Genomic DNA, 21,435 nt, shown 5'->3' with positions numbered 1-21,435 from the left:
GCATTGTCAGTGTTTCTGCGCTTTAGTTTCTCTGGAGAGCAATTGTGAAAACTCTGATGATAATAATAATTAATGAGGTCATGGGGCCGCAGTTAACAAACGAAGCCACAGCCTCAGCCGGTGCGGGTTCCCCAGCCCCCGAGAGGAGCTAAGGGGCACAACTGTTCTCCATTGCGCTACTCCCTGTAGTTGCCGGGCTTTTATTAGCTGACGCCCTGGCCATCCACATTTTACTTAAAATAAATACCTTTTGTGATTGTCCTGGTGTCCACCAAATAATCCTTTTTCTTTTGGCTCCTAGGAAAACCAGAGGCTCCTTAAAGATATGTTCAAAATCAGTGATTTTTGAACCAGATGCGATCTCCCAGCCCATCATTAAGGTAAAGGTGTTTGCATTCCTAACGGCGTGTGTGCATGCTTCTTCTCTACTTTTCGTAATATCCTCTCTCCATTTTATCCAGATCCCTTTGAGAGACTGTTTGAAAATAGGAAAACGTGCAGAAAATGGAGCCAACAGACACCTTACAAAGTACGTTGTTCTCACTTTTAATTCTACTTTAACAAAAATTTTACATGTCTGATGATTTTTTTTTTCTGCATTCCAGGGCAAAATCTTCAGGTATTTCACTCATTTTCAGACAGGTGAGAGCATCTAGTAGACATGTTTACTATAACTGTTAGTGCGTACGTCTCCAGACTTGGGGAAGGCTTCTGTGCATGAGTGTGCGTGATTTCCTTTGCATGATGAAATTATTCACTTACATAGATCTCAGCAGGAAACACGTGGAATCGATGTTTAAATGCCTTGAGAATTTAGTCATTGAGAAACAGACGTTTTAAAGGGTAAGAGTCTCCCACTGGACCCTCCGGGTTTACTAAGTCTGAGAATTGTGTTTGTCCTCAGGGTCAGTGGGAAGCTGGAAAAACACTGAGTGTAGCAGTTCTTTCTGTGCCCCCCTCTCCCCCCTCCCCCGCTAAAGGTGGGAAGCCAGTGCCAGGCCACCAAAGCCACCTCAGGCTTCTGTTTGACAGCCCAGCAATGCTCTGGAAGGGCAGTCTCTCCTGGCAGGAGTGTTCATCCCAGATACACACTGACCTCACTTATGCACACACTGTGGTACTCAAGTTCGTATCAGCATCACGTGACAAATTAAAATGCAGCTTTAATGCTGGCGTATCATTGATTAGTTTGTAGATTAAAAAAATAAGTAAGAGCAGAGGGATTTCTCTGTTCTTTTGGTTTTTGACTTCATATTTGTCATCTGTCTCAGGATGTGTTTATCGGGGTTGCCTGGACTCCCTGCAGCTCTCTGGTTCTGTGCACTGTCAAGGTCCAGGGACGCTCTGTGAGGAGTGAGTGCAGTAGCTGTGGGCAGAGTGGCTGCACTGAGCACTTGGTGCAGAGACTGGCACGGGACAGCACCTGGAGCGTGTGAGGGGTGGGAGGAGGATGAGCGGCTTCTGCTGTCTTAGTCACCGAACCGTTTGTTCACAGACCACTGGTTAACATGCCTTGACATTTCTCTGATTATCTGGGAGATTTTGAATTAAGTAACTTTCGGTTAGTACCTCCTATAATTCCAATTGTTAAAAAATTGGAACTATCTTCAACTTCATATTTAATGTCTCACATGCAAACAGGTACAGACCATCTGGTGCTTGTGGGGGAGCCGTGCTACTATCCCTAGCCCTGTGTGCCCTCAGGTGACTTCTTAGGACATCATGAGCTTAGTGCAGGGCATCCCTATCTTGGAAGGAAAGGACACTTTTTTTTTTAGTTAAAATTAACATTTTCTTTAGAGAACTGCTCATCTTAGTAAAGGCTTAATAACTTGGATTTAGAAATACAGCCCAGAATCCTTCCTCCTTTAGTAGTTTTAGGAGGAGATCTCAGATGAAACCCATTCAAAATCAAGGGACACCCAGGGCAAGCTACTCTTTCAAGGATTATTTAAGCTTCACCAAGTCTCAGAAAAAGTTTTGGTACAAAGTTTTGCTTTCAGTTTTAGTTGTTGTTGGAATAACATGTTTGTGTGTGTGTTATGTGTGTATGTACAAATATTAGTTTTTAGCCATATGTTCAGTAGGGGAGATGGATGGTGAGGGGGAAAGTCTCTCATCCTGTGTCAGTTAGTGATAAATGTCATGAAGAAAAGGAAGAGCAGGACAGAAGTGCCCTGGGCACACTAGGGAATGTTGCTGTGCTCTGTGCTCCTTAAGACCGCGTGGTTAGAAAGAGAGAAAGCCGCTGAGCACTGTGACTATGAAGTGTCGGGTTGAGCAGGTGAGGGTCGAAGGGTCAGCAGAGCTCAACCCAGAGGAGGCTGGCCTAGGAGCAGGGCAGTCACGGCGGCCTCTGAAGCATGCTAAGGCTGTGGAGTAAAGAGCAAATGAGGAAAGCACTGGGCAGCTAAGAGTGTGTGACCTCATTTGGGTGCCCTGGAAACCAGGGGAGGATCAAGAGTGGAGCCAGGAGACCCTGAGGGTGTTCTGAGCCCCTGCTGCTCTGCACCAGGCTGCCAAGAGCTCCTCACAATCTGGGGGTGTGCTGAAGCCAAGCCATGCATAAAGCCTTCCAGCTGGAGCTTGTGCGACAGTGTAGACACTGAATTCATAGATCTTTAGGGTACTTCTTCACACTGACAACTTGGTTCCTTCAGTGTTTCTTGCCTTTCTCAGGTGTACTTCATTAAAGAACACAACATTGTGGCGCCATATAAGATAGAACGGGTAAGTAAACTTTTTCATAGATTATTGGACATTTATGCAGCGATTTTTGAGCAGTAAGACTTTTATGGTCCTATTAACACCTTTAATCAAATATGGTAAGTAACACTGAGTACTTCAAAGTTTATTAGCACTTATTGCAAAAGTACCCAAGGGATCCACAGCCTTTAGTTCTAATAGCAAAAACTTAGCGATCATATTAGAAGGGAAAGAAATGGAGGAATGGCCCAGGGGTTGAGAGCACTGTGATTTGTTATATACATGGCACTAAAAAACATTTGTAACTCTGGTTCTAGAGGATCTGATGTCCTCTTCTGGACTCTGCAGGCAGTGCATACACATGCTACATAGACATGTATGTGGACAAAATAACTACACATATAACATAAAAATAAACACATCTTTTTAAGGAAGGAAGGAACTGCAGTCAGAGTGTACAAATTGATAAGCATATTTACTATGTACCACTGAGAATTTTTTGCCTAACAGTACTGAACATTTATTTTTAAGAGCATTCAAGAGACACTTAATTTATAAATTAGCCCATATTTGACAACAAACTTTTATGAAGTCTTAATTTGGTGGAAGTTATGAGGATTTACAGGGAGGCATAGGCATGTCTTTGAAGTCACATGTGTTGCTGTCCTTCACTGCAGCATACTGTGTGGGGAAGGTGCACTCCTACTCGAGTAGGACTAGGAGGTGGAGCCAGCTCCTGATAAGGATGCTTCTGTGAATGAGAAAAACCACACTCTCTTGTTAATCCAGGCTGCATGCTTAGCTCAAGGTGCAGACAGCCTGCAGTATCTTATCCAGCAACTTATGAAACAGAAACTGCTTAGACAGTGTTATAGTCAGGAAAACTCACATGTGCAGTGGCCCAGGGGCTTGGCCACTGTGTGTGAGTGTGCCTTCCTCTCTGCTAAATGCATCTGGCCTTGTGACTTTTCTCTTGTTTTGGTATTGCCTCTACATCTTGGCAAAAACTCCCATGGGCAATAGACTACCCTTCTCTCAAGTTGAGAGCACTCCTGGGTGCCCTTCCTTGGGGAGCCTGCTGAGACCGTCTGAAGGACAGACCTGTATTTCAAGTGCCAGGCATGTATCTATCAATGTATGTGAGGGTTCTCTGGAGACACAGACTGTCAGGATTGGTGTGTGTGTGTGTATGCACGTGTGCGTGTGCGCGGCCTGATTATAATAGAACATGGGGAGATTGAGACAGATAGTGTTAGATATAAGGAGTTTATTACGAGGAATCGATGTGGGGGATGATAAAGACTGAGACTTCAACCTCTGAAGAGCCCACAGTGTAAGGTGAGCCTTCGTTTGAAGGAAGGGAAGCCCAGCATTCCAGTGGGAAGACAGTCACAACGCACAGCTGGCGGCCACTCTGCAGATGCTTACTGCTGCAGGATGACTGCTGCTTCTGTCCCCACCCACCCAGGGAAAGATGGAGTATGCCTTTGAACTGGAGGTTTCTGGGAAGGTGGAGGATGTTGTGGAGACGCTGCTTCAGGTAAGCCAGCCATTCGGTGGTCTCACCTGCACAGAGCATAGAGCAGACTGAGCTGGAAGCCTCCATGTTGGTTTCACTTTTGTTTTGAGGCAGGGGCTCATGTAGCCCAGACTGGCCTCCCTCATGCCTCTCCCTTCCTGGAACAGGGATTTCATCTTACCCAGACAACTGTCACTTGGAAATATGCTATTGACTTGAATTTGGAAACTTAAATAGGAGAAGCCACAGACATCAGAATTGATGCCTGCTGTTACTAACAGACAGACAATCAATGCCTCTAAAGAGATACCTGCGACTGTCTGCAGGGAAACTAATTGTGTGTTTATCACATTGTAGCTGCACAGAGCATCCTGTCTTGATAAACTTGGTGACCAAACGGCCATGGTGAGTATGCTGGACAACTGCTGTTTGACTGGAAGTTAACTTCTATTGAGCTCACTTATACTCATGCCCGTAATTTTAAACGCTTCTCCTCGTAGATAACAGCTATCTTGCAGTCACGTTTGGCTAGGACATCATTTGACAAAAACAGGTAAGATTTTTGTTTTCTGACTAGAATGTAGTGAATGACTCCATCTGTAGGCCTCTCTTAGCCTGTTCAGAACGGATGTGGGCTGGCGTGTGGGGAACTCTTGCCTAACCCATGTGAGACTTTGGTTCTGGCCCCAGCATGACTTTCATCATCTTATTCCAGACCTGCTCATCTTAGCCAGCCTAGGAACGATAACTCTCAGAGCTTCCGCTGCCCTCCTCCTTCCTGATGTCTGCCACTTAGAAAGCCTGTCCGTCCCCCAACTGCCTTCTCTCCAGCCTACGTACCTGTCTTACCCACTGGGCTTGCCGCATCGCGCCATAGCCACCTTGAGTCCATCTTCTCCATGCTAGTCTCCTGCCTAGCTCTGCTCCGCCCCCACCTAATGACCCACTAAACTGTGTCTGTGTAGAGGACATCTGTCACTTGGCCGTTGGCAGTTACAGGGACCCGCTGCCACAGCCTCCTTCTGGGGCGGGGCTTGCTCACTGCTCCAGGTGGCTGTTGGCTCTCATGAGTTCTGGGCTCTGGCTACTTGCAGAGGGAGCAAGGTCCTGATTGTCACCTGCTCTCTGCCCTCTAGGCCTTTGTCTCTTGTTCTCTCGTTCTCTTTCCGCTCTTCCTTCATCTTAGCCCCTTGTTTTTCATGATTGGAACATGGACCCTCCTGACTTTTGGTTCTGGCTAACTGGGCTTTCTGATTTTTAGCTTAGCTGTCAGTTCGAGCAAATCTTTCTTAGGCGCCTCAAATTACATTGATTACTTGCCTGTCATTCTCCACAAGGACCAAGAGAGTATACTTATTGTTCTAATGGTTTTTCCATTGATTTTCTTGTCTTCATGAAGTATGCAATACAGTTTCTGAAAATAATACTGCTATTTATTTTTATTCTGGTTTCTTATTTTTTTCTTGCCTTAGATGTGGACTATTTGCCTATGTTTTCATTTCATATTAGTCATTTATAAAGAGGTAGGACCCAAGGTCTGTCCCAGGCGAGTCACCCAAGGCCTTGGTGGTTCCCCTGGCAGGTGGGAGACCACGTCAAGTGGGAGACAGACAGGCCATGCAGAGAGAGCTGGGGTAAAGAGTTTACTTATGGGTTATGGAGGGGAAAGGGAAGAGGAGAAGGAGGGGGTACACCGGGGAGGTCGGAAGTAGGTGGAGCTTGTTTCTTCAAGGGAACAGGGTTCTCTGGTGACAGACCAGGCCAGCAGATTAGAACAATATTCATCTGTATTCCTTTATCTTCCTGTAACTATTGAAAATTTTGTGGTACTCAACCATCTATAATGCCAGTTCTAGGAGATCTAACCTCCCAGGGCACCAGGCACATATATACACAGGCATACATATGGGCAAAACTCATACATCTAAAATGAAATAAATAAATATTAAGAAAATTAGAGAGTGGTTCACTTTGAAAGTTTTAATTTGTTTTTCTAGAACCCGAAATGTCATGCTGAGGATTTAGGGAGGCGTCTTTGCAGAGTGAGATGAAATATTCCGGTCATGAGCACTGTTTCCAAAAGAGGGAACACAAACTTGTGAGCATAGCTTTCATAACGTTTCTGAAGATTCTCCTCTTATTGAGGAAATAGGATATTTCCCTACTTTTTATGTTGAAAGGGTCCGAATTCTGTCAAGTTGGAAGAGCGCAGACATCCTATGACGTGTGTTTGTTGATGTCTTTTCCAGCTTGCTTTAGATGTTGCCGTGCCTGTATCCACGTCACTGCTCTGGCATGCGTGTTTGTTCTGTTCAGACTTCTCTCTCGTCACTATCCCACAGCCGTGCAGTGAGGCAGCTCTGTGCCATTCTAAGTCATCTGGCTATGCCAGTTCACCAGGCGGAGGGGCTGCAGCTTGTGCAAATTCCGTGTCCTTGTAGATAAGAAACTTGGGGGACTAATTTGGAGAGGGGATGGGGGGCTGCACGCATGCACGGCACATCGCTGTGTATTATGTGTATGTGTTTGCATGTTTGAGTGTAGTTGTTCGGATTGTTGACACTGAGTTGCAGGACATCACGTCTGAGTCCCGCCGGTACTCAGGTGTGTGTGAATAAGGACGTCCTTGCCATCCTTGTCATATCTTCTGACACATAGCTCCAAATTCATGTTCACCCAAAGGTTTTCTAAGAATTCTTTATTTTAAAATTGCTTTAGGTTTTTAAAATGAAGGAGTCTATAAAATTCCTTCATTTGCGCTGAGCTCTCCCCAGGATTGGGGATTTGGTGTGTAGATGTTGCCATCTTTCTCTTCTTGGTACATTTCCAGGTATTTGCTTGATGCCACTGAAATTCCTTTTCCAAATGTTTGTTACTGGTATTGAAACATAATACATTCTTTTTCTTTTTAATATTGGCCTTCTACCCTGCCTCTTCTAAGTTCATGCATGGGTTTTTAGCAGAATTTCTACTATTTTCATGTTTGCAGTCCTTCCTGGAAAAGGGAAGTTTCCCGGAGACTTCTGTTTGTTTTCTTGCTGTCTCCTCACACTGTTTTGTTAAGGAAGAGCTTGGGGCAGACTCCCTGCCTTCATCTTTATGCTGAGGGAAGATGGTTTCCTGTTACCACTAAGGAATGGTGCTGGCTGTCGGTTTTTCTTAGTCATTGTCACAGTGAGGAAGCTTGTTTTAATTTTAGTTTGTTGAATTTTTTTAAGTAAAAGATACAGAATTTTGTCAAATATTTTTTAATATATTTATGGACATCATTTTTCTCATTTGTTGTTAATATTATAAATTATATGGATTTTTAGTGTTAAATGAACTTTATATTCATGTAAAAATATTATTTAAGATCACGGTGTGTGGCCCACTCTCTTGCCTCATGGACATTTTATCAGAAGCTCTTGCATCTGTCCACACGCCGGACATTTTCTGTCATTCTCTGGCAGTTTTGGTGCAAGGTTCTGCTGACCTCATAGAATGGATTGGGATGTGTTCTGTGGTCCTGTGTTTACCAGAAGAACGAGGCTTGGTGATATTCATTTTTTATATTTTTTTGTTTAACTTACAGGAAAAGGTAGATAAATATAAAGTATTCTTAGGGATTGTACTTAATGTAGTTTATTATTATTAATTACTATTACCAACATCACTGTTATTTTGAGAGAGGGTCTTGCTGTCCGGCTCAAACCGGCCTTGACCTTGCAGTCATTTTACTTCAGTCTCCTCAGCATTGTGAAGGAACACACCCAGTTTGTCTTTTGTTTTTGTAATGTGTGGATGTGTGTGTGAACAAGTGTGAGTGTGTGCGTGTGTGAGAGAGAGAGAGTGTGTGTGAGTGTGTGTGAGTGTGTGCGTGTGTGTGAGAGAGAGAGAGACTGTGAGTGTGTGTGAGTGTGTGTGAGTGTGCGTGTGAGTGTGTGTGTGAGTGTGCGAGGCTGCAGTAGTGGGCATCCCTTTGGCTTGTCACAATAGTGCTCTCTGCCTCCCTCAAAAGTGCTCCAGCCCAGGTTTCTTTGTTGTTTTGTAATAACTTGGCCATTTGTTTTAAGCGATAGGTGATTAGAAGAATGTTGCTTACTCTTCACACAGTCGAGGATTGGATAGCTGTCATACAGTTGCTGATTATTTGATCAGAAACTCTGTTCTATGCTTCAGTTTTTTGGCGTTTATTTGAGTTTGTTTTATAGCCAGTGTATGCAGGATCTTGGTGAATATTTCCTGTTTCTGGTAGCTCTTGAGGCGGCATTTGTATAGCGCTCAGCTGTCGGTGGTTCCCAGTGTTCACACCATAGTGACTGCGTTGCTGATGTGCCCAACGTTTACTGGAGAGACACTAAGGCTGACAGCTATGGTTATGGAATTGGTTCCCTATCTCTGGCGCTGGCCTGGCCTACAGACTTCGTTCCTCCCGTGAGACCACCCTCCTCCTGCCATAGCCTGCTGGTCTCTTCTTTTCCTTCATGCAGTCAAGGTCATTCAACTGTCTCTGCACCCTCTGTTGGTTTTCTGTCGGTTCTGAGAACTCATGAGTCTTGTTGAACTCCCCAGTTGGTTGTGATCGTTGGGCCAGAGTCTCAAGGTCTCAACAGTTCAGCATTTTCTCTAGAGAAGACTGGCCTAGTGTTGTGTCCTGTATTTCTTTCAGGACTGAACCAGGGCTCCTGAGTGATAGCATACACTCTAGAGTTGAGCCACACTCCCAAGCACATGAGATTTACTTTTAATCCAGTTATTTCACTAAGTAATTGCCCTAGAATATTGTTAATTTAATTGTTTCTGCACTACTTTCTAAATTAACAAATCAGAAATGTTTTATTTTTTTAAGTTACACATTTGAAGATAAGAGAATGCATCTCTAAGTGGTTGTATGTTTGTATCAAACTGACCTTCAAGTAATTGTAATTATGTGTTCAAAACCTGATACAGTAAATGCGGACAGGGTCTTGCTCTGTAGCCTAGGCTGCTCTGAAACTCCGGGTGCTCCTGGGTCAGCCTCACCGGTGCTGGGATAGCAGGAGGGTATCTGTGCTCTAAGGTCTTAACTGTAAAAGCAGGATGTTACATGGATGTAGGACTAGCTTCAGGACTGTTCCATTTTGGGAGAGATTTTGTTTCAGTGAGATGTACTCTCTTCTGTTAATAAAACGTCATGCTTCCATTATTCCGTCTAAAAGACTGTCAACCTTAGTTAAGCAGCCGGTTTATATCCCCACCTTTTTCTATTAGTTGTAGTGTTTAGATGCATAGCAGGCAAATTTACACAGTGGTTTCGACTTTCCTGACTTTTTCTACAAAACATCTTTTCAGGTTCCAAAATGTTTCTGAGAAGCTGCATATGGAGTGCAAAGCTGAGATGGTGACGCCTCTGGTAACGAATCCGGGACACGTGTGCATCACAGACACCAACCTGTACTTCCAGCCTCTCAACGGACACCCGGTATGTAGGTCACAGGGCCTTTTGTGTAAGTCACAGGCCAAATGCATAGGTCACAGGCTGAGTCCATAGGTCATGGGGCATCATGCGTAGGTCATGGGGTCCTGTACAGTACTTGCTTCTGTCTTTCAGCTCAACTTTTCAGGACCTGACATCAAAATTACTGTCTTGAGTTACTTCCCTCACTCCTGGGGATGGTCACAGTCATTTGGTAGCCCTGTGTAGCAGTGTGGCTTCCCAGTCCATCTGGGGTTGGGTGCACACTCACGTGAATGCAGTGTCCTCTGATCTGCATCCAGTCATTCTGAAGGACTCGTTCCTGGTAGTGTGTGGAGAAATGCCACCACTCCTGATTCTGGTCCCATCAAGGGAGATTTATCCTTCTAGGAAGCACCGGGGAAAACACCAAGAAAGCATGGCAGTGAATGAGAAACAGGTCTCCTGTAATCATTTGCTGTGTGTGAGCACCGGTGGCCCTGCTTCTCCTTCATTACAGACACTGTCTTCCTCCGGTGCTCATGTGAGCTTCTCACAGCCAGCGTGTGCTCCTGTAGAGAGAGATGCTACATCTCCTGGATCTGTGTGACCCCTAGGTCACAGGGTTGGGCCATTTGACTGGGCATTTTAACCCACAGATAGTGTTTTCTGTGGACATCTCCAGGCTAGTCATTGGCCTCAAACTGGACAGACAAGTGTTGTAGCAATTCTGTCCACTAGGAGGCAGCACATACTGGTCAGCTGCTCCAGCGACTTAGCACATGGCTGACTGGGGTGTTCTCTGATTTTGGCTACTACTACTACTATTTTTGTTAAAAAAAAATTGTAGAAAAAATATCTGGCAGTACAGCTTCAGGGGACACAGTGTATTTTTCCCAAAGCCCTGGACAGGCTTCTTGGATTATGTTGGGGTCTTTAAGGCCTTTCTCACTGTTGCAGAACCCAGTTTTCCTGTCACTTGGGAACCCGGATATAGAAGCTTTGCCTTTTAGCTGAGCACACAGTATCTTCTAATTTTGATTCTCTCTTACTATTCTTTTCAAGTTTTAGAGAACTGAAAACAATTTTCCTTTAAAAAAATGTTTTACCTTATATTGTAATTAATGAGATATAAAATTTTGTAATAAAGGAAATTAAAAACATATTTTTTTTTTAAAAAAAGGATCTTAGTGCAAAGTAAATCCTAGATCAAGATTCAGGGCTGGAGGGATGGTTTAGCATTCAAGAGCATGTGCTCTCAGGTATCGGGACCAGATCTAGAATCCTAGCACCCCCCAGAGCCCACGGTGTCCCACACACACCTGTAACCTCAGCTCTGAGCCAAGTAGAGATAAGTTAGGGAGAGACCCTGCCCCAAAAAATAGGTGGAGAGTAATAGCAGAAGGTACCTGATGCCTTCTCCGACCTCCACACCTGAGAGCACATGTAGCCCCTCACACACAGGTGCATGCATACACTCAGATACACACACCCACATATACACATATACACAGGTACATATAGCCCCTCACATAGGTGCATGCATGCACTCAGAAACACACACATACACACAATACATGTTTTAAAGGAACAAACTTATTGAATAGTTATTTATACTCATTCTTGAGTGCCCCACACCACACACTAACCCTTGCAATAATCTGAAAGATGAGGGTGCCGTTATCATCTGACTTTACTGAGGAGCTAAGAGCTATGTCAGAGTAAACTGTGACTTGAGTACCATTTGCTCCAAGATCTCTCCTAGGTGTTTAGCTGCAGCACACTGGGAAGGCAAGGATGTGTAGCTCTCTCCCTCCCTGCTGTAAGATAGAAAAGAACAACTTCTAATTGTGTTTGAATGGTGACTCTTGACACTACCTTTGTCCTTTTTAAAGAAACCTGTGGTCCAGATAACACTCCAAGACATCCGGCGCATTTACAAAAGGAGGCACGGCCTCATGCCTTTGGTGAGTTCAGGTCACTGATGCAGGGCAGCTCCCTGTAGGAGGTTGCCAGACCTGCAGTGTGGTGCCTGATCGACATCCAGGCCCCGCAGCAGGCCTGAAAACCCAGGTGTGCTGTATGTGGGCATGTGGAAGCTGGCAACTGATAGACGATAACTCGGGAAGTAACAGCTTCTGTTGCAGAAATACCTTTTTGTTCAAGAGCTAAAGGGCTAGAGAGTCCTTGAGTTTCTCCTTCCTGAATGTCCAGAGCTTCTAGGCTAAGGCTAGACTAGTGCTGGCAGAGTGGGCCAGTGTTCCTCCAGCTAATGCCCGCTGCGGCCCAGCCGACTCTCAGGGTAATCCTGGGAAGAGCCTTCCGTAACTTTTTAGGATGGCAGGAGAGCACATCAGAGCAGCCATAGCAGTTCTGAGCTCAGGGAGGAGGAGATAGAGGAGACAGCCATTAAAGGGTTGGCTCTTCTCGCCATCCCCTCAGCTTATCTCACAAATGCACCTTAGAAGTTATCACTGCTGAGGAGACGGTTCCAACGTGTTCTAAACTGATACCAATCTAGATTCGTTTCCTTTTGCAGATCATAACTAGCTCATTTTTGTACTTTTAATTTGTGAAATTCAAGCACTTTGTTACGTATTTTATGTCCATTTCTAATGATAGTAGAAAGCCACAGAAAACAAATACTATTAAAAATCTTGTGCTCTCACTACAGAAGAGCCATGAGAAAAAGTGGAGAGATTAGCATTGGTTAGCCCCACCCGTTTCCATTGCAGCTCTGTACAGTACAGCCCAGGACTTAACTCCCTAACTCCCCCAGCTGGTGAGTTCCAGCAGCCTGAGCCTGACCCCAGCACCCCCTAGCCCTCCTTGTGGTTGCTGCCTGTCTTCCTTTGCGACCACAATGCCCAGGAAGCTGACTCTTTTCTCTTGAGACTGGGCCTACTGCAGCCCAGATGGCCCAGAACATTCAGTTTATAGTGTCCTTTAAAATAGCCATCATTGAGTGAGTTATTTGATTATTAATTTGTTTCATAGTTATTCAATTTATATAATAAAGCTAAATATTTATGTGCAAAACGAAATGTGGCTTCATTAGCAATCTAATTTTAAATTTCAGAATAAAAAGCTATTGTCAGTAACCATATTTGGTACTAAAGAGAATCACACTGTTTTCCTGATGTGCATCTCTCGTTCTCAGGGTGTTTATAAGAAAACACACGGGAATATAGTGGCCTATATCCCGAGTCAGAGTATAAATGTAAGCACGGCCTAAGGCTCAAGCACATAAATGCTGAGCTGACTTAAGGTTGTGTACTTCTGTGATTGGAGGATGGACATGGAGCTATTTGTTTTATTCTTTCTGAATTTTTAGGGCTTGGAAGTGTTTTGCACGGAAGATGACCTGTGTTCCGACATATACCTAAAGTTCTATGAACCTCAAGACAGAGACGACCTCTATTTCTACATCGCCACATACCTAGGTTGGCTGGCCTCTCTTTATTGTCCGTGCCTGTGAAGGTAGCTCAGCTCCTAAGAGGCTGGGGCAGCAAACAAGAGAAGCATTGCTTGCCATATAGTTGTACTTGCTTTGTTCTCAGATATGATATCCTACAAACGAGGGAAATGTGAATTCATTTTGTTAATGCTCATTTGTGTGTTTTGAAAGCTCTTAATGAATATGTTTAAATGCTTCCTTATTTTAATGACTTCCAACTTGAGGGGGTTACAGAGAGGACCCAAGGGTTTTTTTCATGGCATGATTTAATTTACGAAAACGAAAACTGAGGTTTTTGTAAGACATGAGGATGTGTTTACGATCACTAGTTAGCTCTTCACCAGAGAGCCAGCACTCACATGGAGCAGGTGAGTCCTCCATGCCTGGCCCTACACCCTTCGACTGGAATCTATTTTCTTTAGGAAGGGAGCCTCAGTCCTGTTGGAGAATGTGCAGTTCCCCACCTTTATCAGAAAAATCCCCCACATTTTCATCAGCTGTGACTCTTTATTAAGCTATATGACTAAATTCCTGATTTACATGGTTGCCCTGTCACTAGGAAGGACTGACTTTTACATTGACGTTGAGATTTTGTTAATGCATCCTAGTTTGTTTCTCTCTGGTGTGCAGTGAGATCTTCTTCACATGGGTGGTGAAGGGTGTCTTTCCTTGCTCTAGGGAAGGATTTTATTCCAGCGGACTTACATTTTAGCCTGGAGTAGTTTATCAGCTCTTGACTTTAACATAGTGAATGAGCAGAGATTTAGTATGCGTTTGTTTTTATCTTCTGAGTCCAGGTGTCTTATTTTTCTAAAATGATAAGACAACAGTAGAAAGCTCACTGTTTTAGGGAATACTAAAGCTGCAGTCACACCCTCTGTCTGCGTCCCAGCTGCCACTCCTCCTGTCTGAGCTCATTCCTAAGTTTGCTCAAGCCTTTCCCAAGACTTCCAAGAGCTAGGAATTAAAAAGAAAAGCTTCATTGTTTTGAAGTCTTTCCTGGTAGCTAATGAGAAGCTCGGTGAGAAGTAAATTAGAATACATACATACCTACTAAACAGCATATGAGTGAAGATGCTATTACGTCCAGTAAAGAGATTTTAGGTTCAGAAAAGCAGAATTTTCTAAACAAAATGACAAATTCTTCCATCTGTAGGATAGCTGAGCCATCCCAGCCCTTCTAAAACCACAGTTCTTACTGAAAGGCCATTTCTCCCGAGGGCCTTCCTGGTGGTTCTGGTTTACCAATTAGCCCTACAAAATCCCGCTTTCTCTTTTCCAGTTTTGTGGATGATATGTAGCTACTGATACATTGGCAATAGTCCACCTCTTTAGAACCTAGGAAAAATTAAGTTCAATATTTTGTTCTGGCTTCAAAAAAATGAGGGGGGTGTTTACAAATGGCCATGGTTTCTAAAAAGTCACCAAAACTTGGCACATTTGATAGAATCTATTATTCATTGTGTAATTGTCAGCCATTGCCACTCCATAGTCTAATAGTTTTTTATATAGCTTTTGGGAGTGAATTTGATAGTAGTTCAATAGACTTAATAACCTCTTTATCTGGATCTTTGTGAAAACACATCCACAGACACTTTAAAAACACTAAAGAAGCTCACTCTTCACACTTAGCAGAAGCTAGCTCTTCACAATGAGCAGAAGCTAGCTTTTCATTCTGAGCAGAAGCTAGCTCTTCACATTGAGCAGAAGCTAGCTCTTCACACTGAGCAGAAACTAGCTCTTCACACTAAGTAGATAGAAGCTCGCTCTTCACACTAAGTAGATAGAAGCTAGCTCTTCACACTGAGCAGAAGCTAGCTCTTCACACTGAGTAGAAGCTCACCAGTGATCCTTGCAGTACTGTGACGGCCCCACCCCTGTCCCGCAGAGAACCACGCCACCGAGCACACTGCAGAGAGCTACATGCTGCAGTGGCAGCGAGGGCACCTTTCCAACTACCAGTACCTGCTCCACCTCAACAACCTGGCCGACCGCAGCTGCAATGACCTCTCCCAGTACCCCGTGTTTCCGTGGATAATAAATGACTACTCCAGCCCAGAGTTAGGTGAGCACTGTCCTGCGTGGGCCCTGGGGAGGACCTGCTTCCCAGCGGGAGGGTGCGCTTTATTTTATAGCATGTCTGATTATAGGAACAAAATAGAGCTCATTTCAGCTTTCTCACTAAAGGTTGCCAATTTCCATTTCAAAATATTGGGCAGATGTGGTATAAATAGTGTTTTATGTGTGTTTGCCACTTCGTGAAGGTTATACATAGGAAATGTGTGCATAATTTTAATTCAGTCTTCCTATTATTATGTGTAACTGCCAAGTTTTGAAATATTTAAATTTCTCACTGAAATTTTCAAGTTAGTTTGTTATTTTAAATTCACATTGAAATTTTTAATGAAAGAATAAGCCGTCCACTAACCACAGGAGGAAATGGAAGTCATCCCCAGTCGGATTCTGAGAGGTAGCGGTACTCCGCAGGCTTCTGTGTTGTCACCATGACAGAATACCCAAGAAGGCCACAGTATAGGTGGGAAGATTGGTCTTAGCTATGATCTCAAAGGCAAGGACATCAGGCAGCACTGGGAAGCAGGGTAGCAGGAGGAAGAGAATAGCGCCAAGGGCTAGGACAGGATGTAAGCTGGAAGACATTCCTCTGGGGCCTTCCTCCTCCCTTTTTCAGGCTTGCTAGTACTGACATTGTATAGTAAACCAGCTAAAGGATCAATCTGTCCATTAGGTAAGAGCCCTTGTCATCTGATTGGCTTGGGAGATGCCTGTGAAGACATGCTCAGAAACATCTTACTAATGTAGGAATTTCTCTGTCCCCTCACACCGACACTCAGGACTGTCAACACTTTCTTTTTTTATGACATCAGAACTTCTTTCTTGTTCCCTAAATAATGCTTCTAAAATTTGATAATATTGTAATTTTATATCATAACTCTTTAAAATTATATATTATGATCAAGTTGTTCTTTTTGACAGTTTGGTGAGTTGAGCCTTTGTCATTGAAAGTAATAACAAATTGTCTACAGATATAAGAATGTAATTCATTGATGATTTCCAAATCCTGGGTTTTTAAATTTTATGTATGTAGCTGAGTGGTGGTGGCATACACCTTTAATCCCAGCACTTGGGAGTCAGGGCAGGTGGATCTCAGTGAGTTCGAGATCAGCCTGGTCTACAGAGTGAGTTCCAGGACAGCCAGGGCTACACAGAGAAACCTTGTCTAAAAAAACAAAAAAAAAAAATAGTGTGTATTTGCTAATGTCACTGTAGTTTAGACATAGAAAGTAACTTTAATGGAAAAAGATGGATTAAAAGTTTGTTTTTGTAGTTGTCCCTGGAATTGGGCTTCCTTTGTTCTTTATTGGAAAGTACTTTAAAATGACATGATTTATTTATTTGTATGTGTATGGGGGGTTGGGTGTGTGGGTGTACATGTGCCAAGATGGACCTGTATTGAAGTCAGACAACCTGTAGGAGTCAGTGCTCTCCTTCCACCATGCGAGTCCCAGGGCTTGAACTCAGGTTGTTGGCTTCCATGGCAGGTGTGTTTACCCACAGATCCATCTGGTCTGCTACAGAAAGTCTGTTCTGGGCATCTCACACTACAGACGTTACTTTTGAGTGAGGGTTTATTTGTTTGTTTTGCACCTGTATAGATAATATAGGTTCTGACTATTGTGGATTCATCTCAGTTCTTAAAATGACTTCATAGAACAAGTGTGAACTTGGCTCGTGTCATTGTGCTTATGTTTACAGATCTGTCGAATCCTGAAACCTTCCGAGATCTTAGTAAGCCAGTGGGCGCCTTAAATCAGGAACGGCTGGAGAGACTGCTGGTGTGTATATGGGGCTCGTGGATTCTAAGCAACCTCACAAATCATTGCCTTTGCCTCTTAGTGACTGAAGCTCTGCCCCTAGACTTAGGTGTGCTGTGGCAGGAAGTCCTCAGCCCTTTCCTGCCGTAACCAGCAGCTCACTGTTTCTGTGTGTTTGTCTTTGTCTTTAATCTGGGAAGTTTGAATTATTTTTATGAAGAAAATCTTTGATAAACTGCACAAGAGGTGCACACAATTCTGTTTTGTTGGATGTCAGCGCCATAGGCAGTGAAAGCCTAGAGAACGAGAATGCTTATCTGCTGGTCATGGATGCTTGCTTGCTGGCCCTCTGCTACTACTAGGAGAGGGATGAGGAACGGCGTGTCAGGAGCTCCACTCAGGGTTGACACCTCACGTCAGTTACTGTCTCTCGGGCAACACGTAGCTCTTTGTTCTTACGTTGCAGACGCGATACAAGGAAATGCCCGAGCCGAAGTTCATGTATGGGAGCCACTACTCCTCGCCGGGCTATGTGCTCTTCTACCTCGTCAGGATTGGTAAGGCTCTGGCATCACCCACCGTTTCACCTGGATTCTCAGACAATTCTGCAGTCTGATCTAACCCTGGTTTTCCCCTGTCTAGCACCGGAGTATATGCTGTGTCTACAGAATGGAAGATTTGATAATGCAGATAGGATGTTCAACAGGTTTGATAAAACACCTCATCATTTTGAACACTTTCTGATTATATATGTACAGTATGCTTGGTTTAAAATACTAGATATAACAAAAATGCAGAAATATAAAGCCTAACAGGCCTGAAGACATACACTTTTCACTCCAACACTCAAGAGACAGAGGCAGGTGGATATTCATGAGTTCCAGGCCAGCCTGGTCTTTACAGAGATTCCAGGATGGCCAAGCTGTAGTGAGACCCTGTCTTATAAACAAATCCTTTCTTTCAAGCTTTAATAATGTGTATATTGGGAAACATGTTTTTATATTATTTTTAATTTATTTTTTTATGTCTGAGTATTTGACTGCATATGTGTGTGTGTGTGCCCTGCCTACAGGAACCAGAAGGTGTCCTGGTTTTGGAGTCACAGATAGTTGTGATCTACCATGAGGGTGCTGGGAATCGATCCCAGGTCCACTGAGCCATCTCTCCAGCCCTAGGAACAGATTTTTGTTTTGTTTAAAGACAAGATTTCTCTGTATAGCCCATGCTGGTCTAGAACTCAGTCTATAGACCAGGATGGCCTTGAACTCTGAGATCTGCCTGCTTCTGCTACCCAAGTGCTGGGATTAAGGGTTTATGTTACCACACCTGGTTTAGGGACAGATTTTTAAATTAGATTTTTCTCCTGACCCGTGTAGCCTGAGCAGTTCTTTTTCATACTCGGAAGAATATTTTGAAACAATGACTTTAAAAAATTATTGTGTCATGTTTTAGAATATACCACAATTTACTTAAACTCTTATTTTCTATTGGGCAATTAAATTTGTCTACCCAAATTTTATTCTTCTTGATAATTCTGCTATGGTGAAAGCATTAAAATTGGCTTACACATTTGAATGATTAGCATTTGCTTCCCAGAATAAAAAAAGGAAGCAGAGTCCCCTTCTGTCCCACCATACACTTTTCTGGAGCCACAGAGAGTTGCACTAGTCGAGGATGTGCCCCTTGGATAAGACAGTGTGCGTGTGGTGGTGTGCATGTGTTGTGTACGTGTGTTGGTTGGGGCGGTGTGGTGTGCCCTTCCATGGGGCATGTGCATGTGGTAGTGCGGCCTTGCTTCACTCTCCTTTGATTCTAGTGAAGTTCTGCCAGCCCCTGGCCACACTTTTCTTTTGAGGTCAAGGGGCGGGGCCTCACATGCGTGTTAGAATCCGAGTCAGTGAGAAAGCTTGAGCGCAGGAGCCTAGACAGTAGGTGTTACTGGGAGGACACCGAGAAAAGCTGCTGCTGCCGTAGCCCAGGCTGCTCATGAGCGCATCACTCTTTCATATCTAGTATTGCAGAAACCTGGAAAAACTGTTTGGATGGCGCAACGGATTTTAAAGAGGTGAGCAATTCAGGGAGCTGGTGACCCACGGGCTTCGCTTTCTCAATGCTGTAAAAACATGTTCTACCCCCACCTCCAACAGTTGATCCCGGAATTTTATGACGAAGACGTCAGCTTTTTAGTCAATAGTCTGAAGCTGGATCTGGGAAAGAGACAAGGAGGGCAGATGGTTGATGACGTGGAGCTCCCAGCATGGGCCTCAGGTGAGTGCCTCCTGCGGCATGGCGGTGCGTCGTGTGGCATGCTCTCCCAAGTTATGATGTCGTTCATTGTGTTGGATTGCTTGTGACTGCTAAGAATACCTACTTAACTGAGCTGGAGTCCGTTTATCCCAATCAAAAGTATGCTGTGTCTACATTGTAAAGACATCTATATGTTTGATAGACCCAAATGTCATAAAAATGCTTCTGCCACTTTTTCTAGGTAAAAATACATAAGATGAATAATAAAACTCATTAGAGATATGTATGTCTTTAAAAGAAAAATATAGAAACATATATCTCTTATCTCCTAGAAGTTTTATGCACAAATAGATGGGTACAAGAAATGAAAGAAAATTCAACAGAGATGACATAACATTCTGATGCAGTCTACCCCGATAGGTCCCCAGGACTTCCTCCAGAAGAACAAGGCTGCCTTGGAAAGCAGTTATGTCTCTGAGCACCTTCACGAGTGGATTGATCTCATATTTGGCTATAAGCAAAAAGGGAGTGAGGCTGTAGGAGCCCACAACGGTACGTGACACTGGCTGGCGTTTCCCTCGGTGTGTGGTGAGATGCGGCCAGGCAGACAACAAACTGGAGACCTAGTGCTCGGGGAGCTCAAGACGAGTCTGGGCTGCAGGTCTGGGCTCTGCAAACCAAACGAATCTGTTACACAGCAGTGACTTTGATGGCTACAAAGGGCCGATTTTGCTTTAAGTGTGAAGAAGGTGGCCTCTGTCCGCCTCTTCTGCCTCGGGTTTCTGAGTCTTTCTGTCAGTAGCGAGGAACTCGCACTGAAATCCAGAAGTGACTCACGTGAAGTGCAGTCATGCCAGTGCTATGACTGATGCTTCCCCGAGGGAGAAAGTAATGCTAGCCAAGGAAGACAACAGCCCACCCCAGCTGCCACTGTCATCGCTGCTCACCAAAAGATACAGTGCCAGTTCATCTTCACTGTATGCATATCAGTGCTTCACAGACCAAAGTGAATTTCTCTGAATACAGTTTTGAGTAGTTCAGATTCTGGACAGGGTATTTATAATTAAATGTATGCTTTTTCAATAGTGTTTCTATCTCTCCTTCAGTATTTCATCCCCTGACCTATGAAGGTGGTGTAGACTTAAACAGGTATGTGTGAGTCTGTAAGGTGTCTCTGCTTCATTATGAAACACTGCTATCTGAATCATTAATGCACTTATTTGAGAAGTTAAGGTATAGAAATTTTGAAAAGATTTGTATCCTGCTTTCAATATTGTTAGTTGCTAAGACACAGAAAACAGGGACCAGAGAAATGGCTCAGTATTAAGAGCTCTTGCTGCTCTCCGAAAGGACTTGAATTTGATTCCCTGCACTCACGTTGGGCAGCTCAGAGCTCCCTGGAACTGCAGCTCTGAGGAATCTAACGCCTTTCTCTGGCCTCCTCAGCCACCCTTACACATGTGACATTCACCACCACCGCCCGGCAATAGTAATCCAAGCACTCAGAAGGCAGACACAGTGGATCTCTGAGTTCCAGGACAGCCAAGGTTACACAGAGAAACCCTGTCTCAAAACAAAACAAACAAAATATTATGCAAAGGTATATGAAGAGAGTTAGTCCTCGCCCGTCGTGGCTTTTCATTTGAGGTTCTGTCTCCCAGCTGATCTGCACCGTTTGACACTCACGCTTTAGGGACTTAGTGGTTTACTGCGTCTTTTGTGTTTCTTCCTAAAGCATTGAGGATCCTGATGAGAAAGTAGCCATGCTGACCCAAATTTTGGAATTTGGGCAGACACCAAAACAGTTGTTTGTGACACCGCATCCTCGAAGGATCACCCCCAAGTTCAAAAGTGTGTCCCAAGCCTCCAGCTATAATGCGTCTGTGACAGATTCCCCAGGTGAGTCCTGTGAAGAGTAGGTGTAAGCTTAGCAAGGGCCTATGTGTCCCCTGTGCTCAGCGAGTTCCTGACGAGGCTGAGGCTGGGATGAAACAAACTGCCCAGTTGCCTAAGATGTCTGTGTTGGTCACAGAGCTCCGTCTTCCTAGGGTATGCAGGGCCTTGGGCTCAGCCTTGAGCACCACAGAACAAACATATTTCTTCTTCTCCTGTTTTTGTTGACGGTTGTCTGTAACTGTAAATTTTGAGAAATGGTCATTGACTGTGACCGTGATTGTCACAAGCCTCCGATACTGTGATTTTGAAGTTGACACTCAGTGTCTGTCTGACATACGTTCTCGGCCATGCCTGCTTCAAC

General features: G+C 44.1%; 1 protein-coding gene across 1 annotated transcript in view; it reads left to right on the top strand.

The window, feature by feature from the left end:
- Nucleotides 1–21,435, top strand: part of Nsmaf (neutral sphingomyelinase activation associated factor) — a 53,356-nt gene that overhangs the window by 14,260 nt on the left and 17,661 nt on the right. The window contains exons 3-21 of the mRNA XM_041657247.1: nt 302–380; nt 462–529; nt 606–642; nt 2,680–2,730; nt 4,175–4,246; nt 4,583–4,630; nt 4,726–4,778; nt 9,539–9,668; nt 11,537–11,608; nt 12,976–13,084; nt 14,987–15,163; nt 16,873–16,952; nt 17,398–17,488; nt 17,574–17,637; nt 18,945–18,996; nt 19,079–19,199; nt 19,599–19,730; nt 20,285–20,327; nt 20,914–21,077. Coding sequence (XP_041513181.1) covers nt 302–380; nt 462–529; nt 606–642; nt 2,680–2,730; nt 4,175–4,246; nt 4,583–4,630; nt 4,726–4,778; nt 9,539–9,668; nt 11,537–11,608; nt 12,976–13,084; nt 14,987–15,163; nt 16,873–16,952; nt 17,398–17,488; nt 17,574–17,637; nt 18,945–18,996; nt 19,079–19,199; nt 19,599–19,730; nt 20,285–20,327; nt 20,914–21,077 — 1,643 coding nt within the window. The remainder of the gene's footprint in view (nt 1–301; nt 381–461; nt 530–605; nt 643–2,679; nt 2,731–4,174; nt 4,247–4,582; nt 4,631–4,725; nt 4,779–9,538; nt 9,669–11,536; nt 11,609–12,975; nt 13,085–14,986; nt 15,164–16,872; nt 16,953–17,397; nt 17,489–17,573; nt 17,638–18,944; nt 18,997–19,078; nt 19,200–19,598; nt 19,731–20,284; nt 20,328–20,913; nt 21,078–21,435) is intronic.

This window comes from Microtus oregoni, unplaced genomic scaffold, assembly GCF_018167655.1.
Source record: "Microtus oregoni isolate MIOR12 unplaced genomic scaffold, Mior012 000008F_ref0000371, whole genome shotgun sequence".
NCBI classification, from domain to species: Eukaryota; Metazoa; Chordata; class Mammalia; order Rodentia; family Cricetidae; genus Microtus; species Microtus oregoni.
Note: the sequence above shows the minus strand (reverse complement) of the source record. Positions and strands in the feature narration are given on the sequence as shown.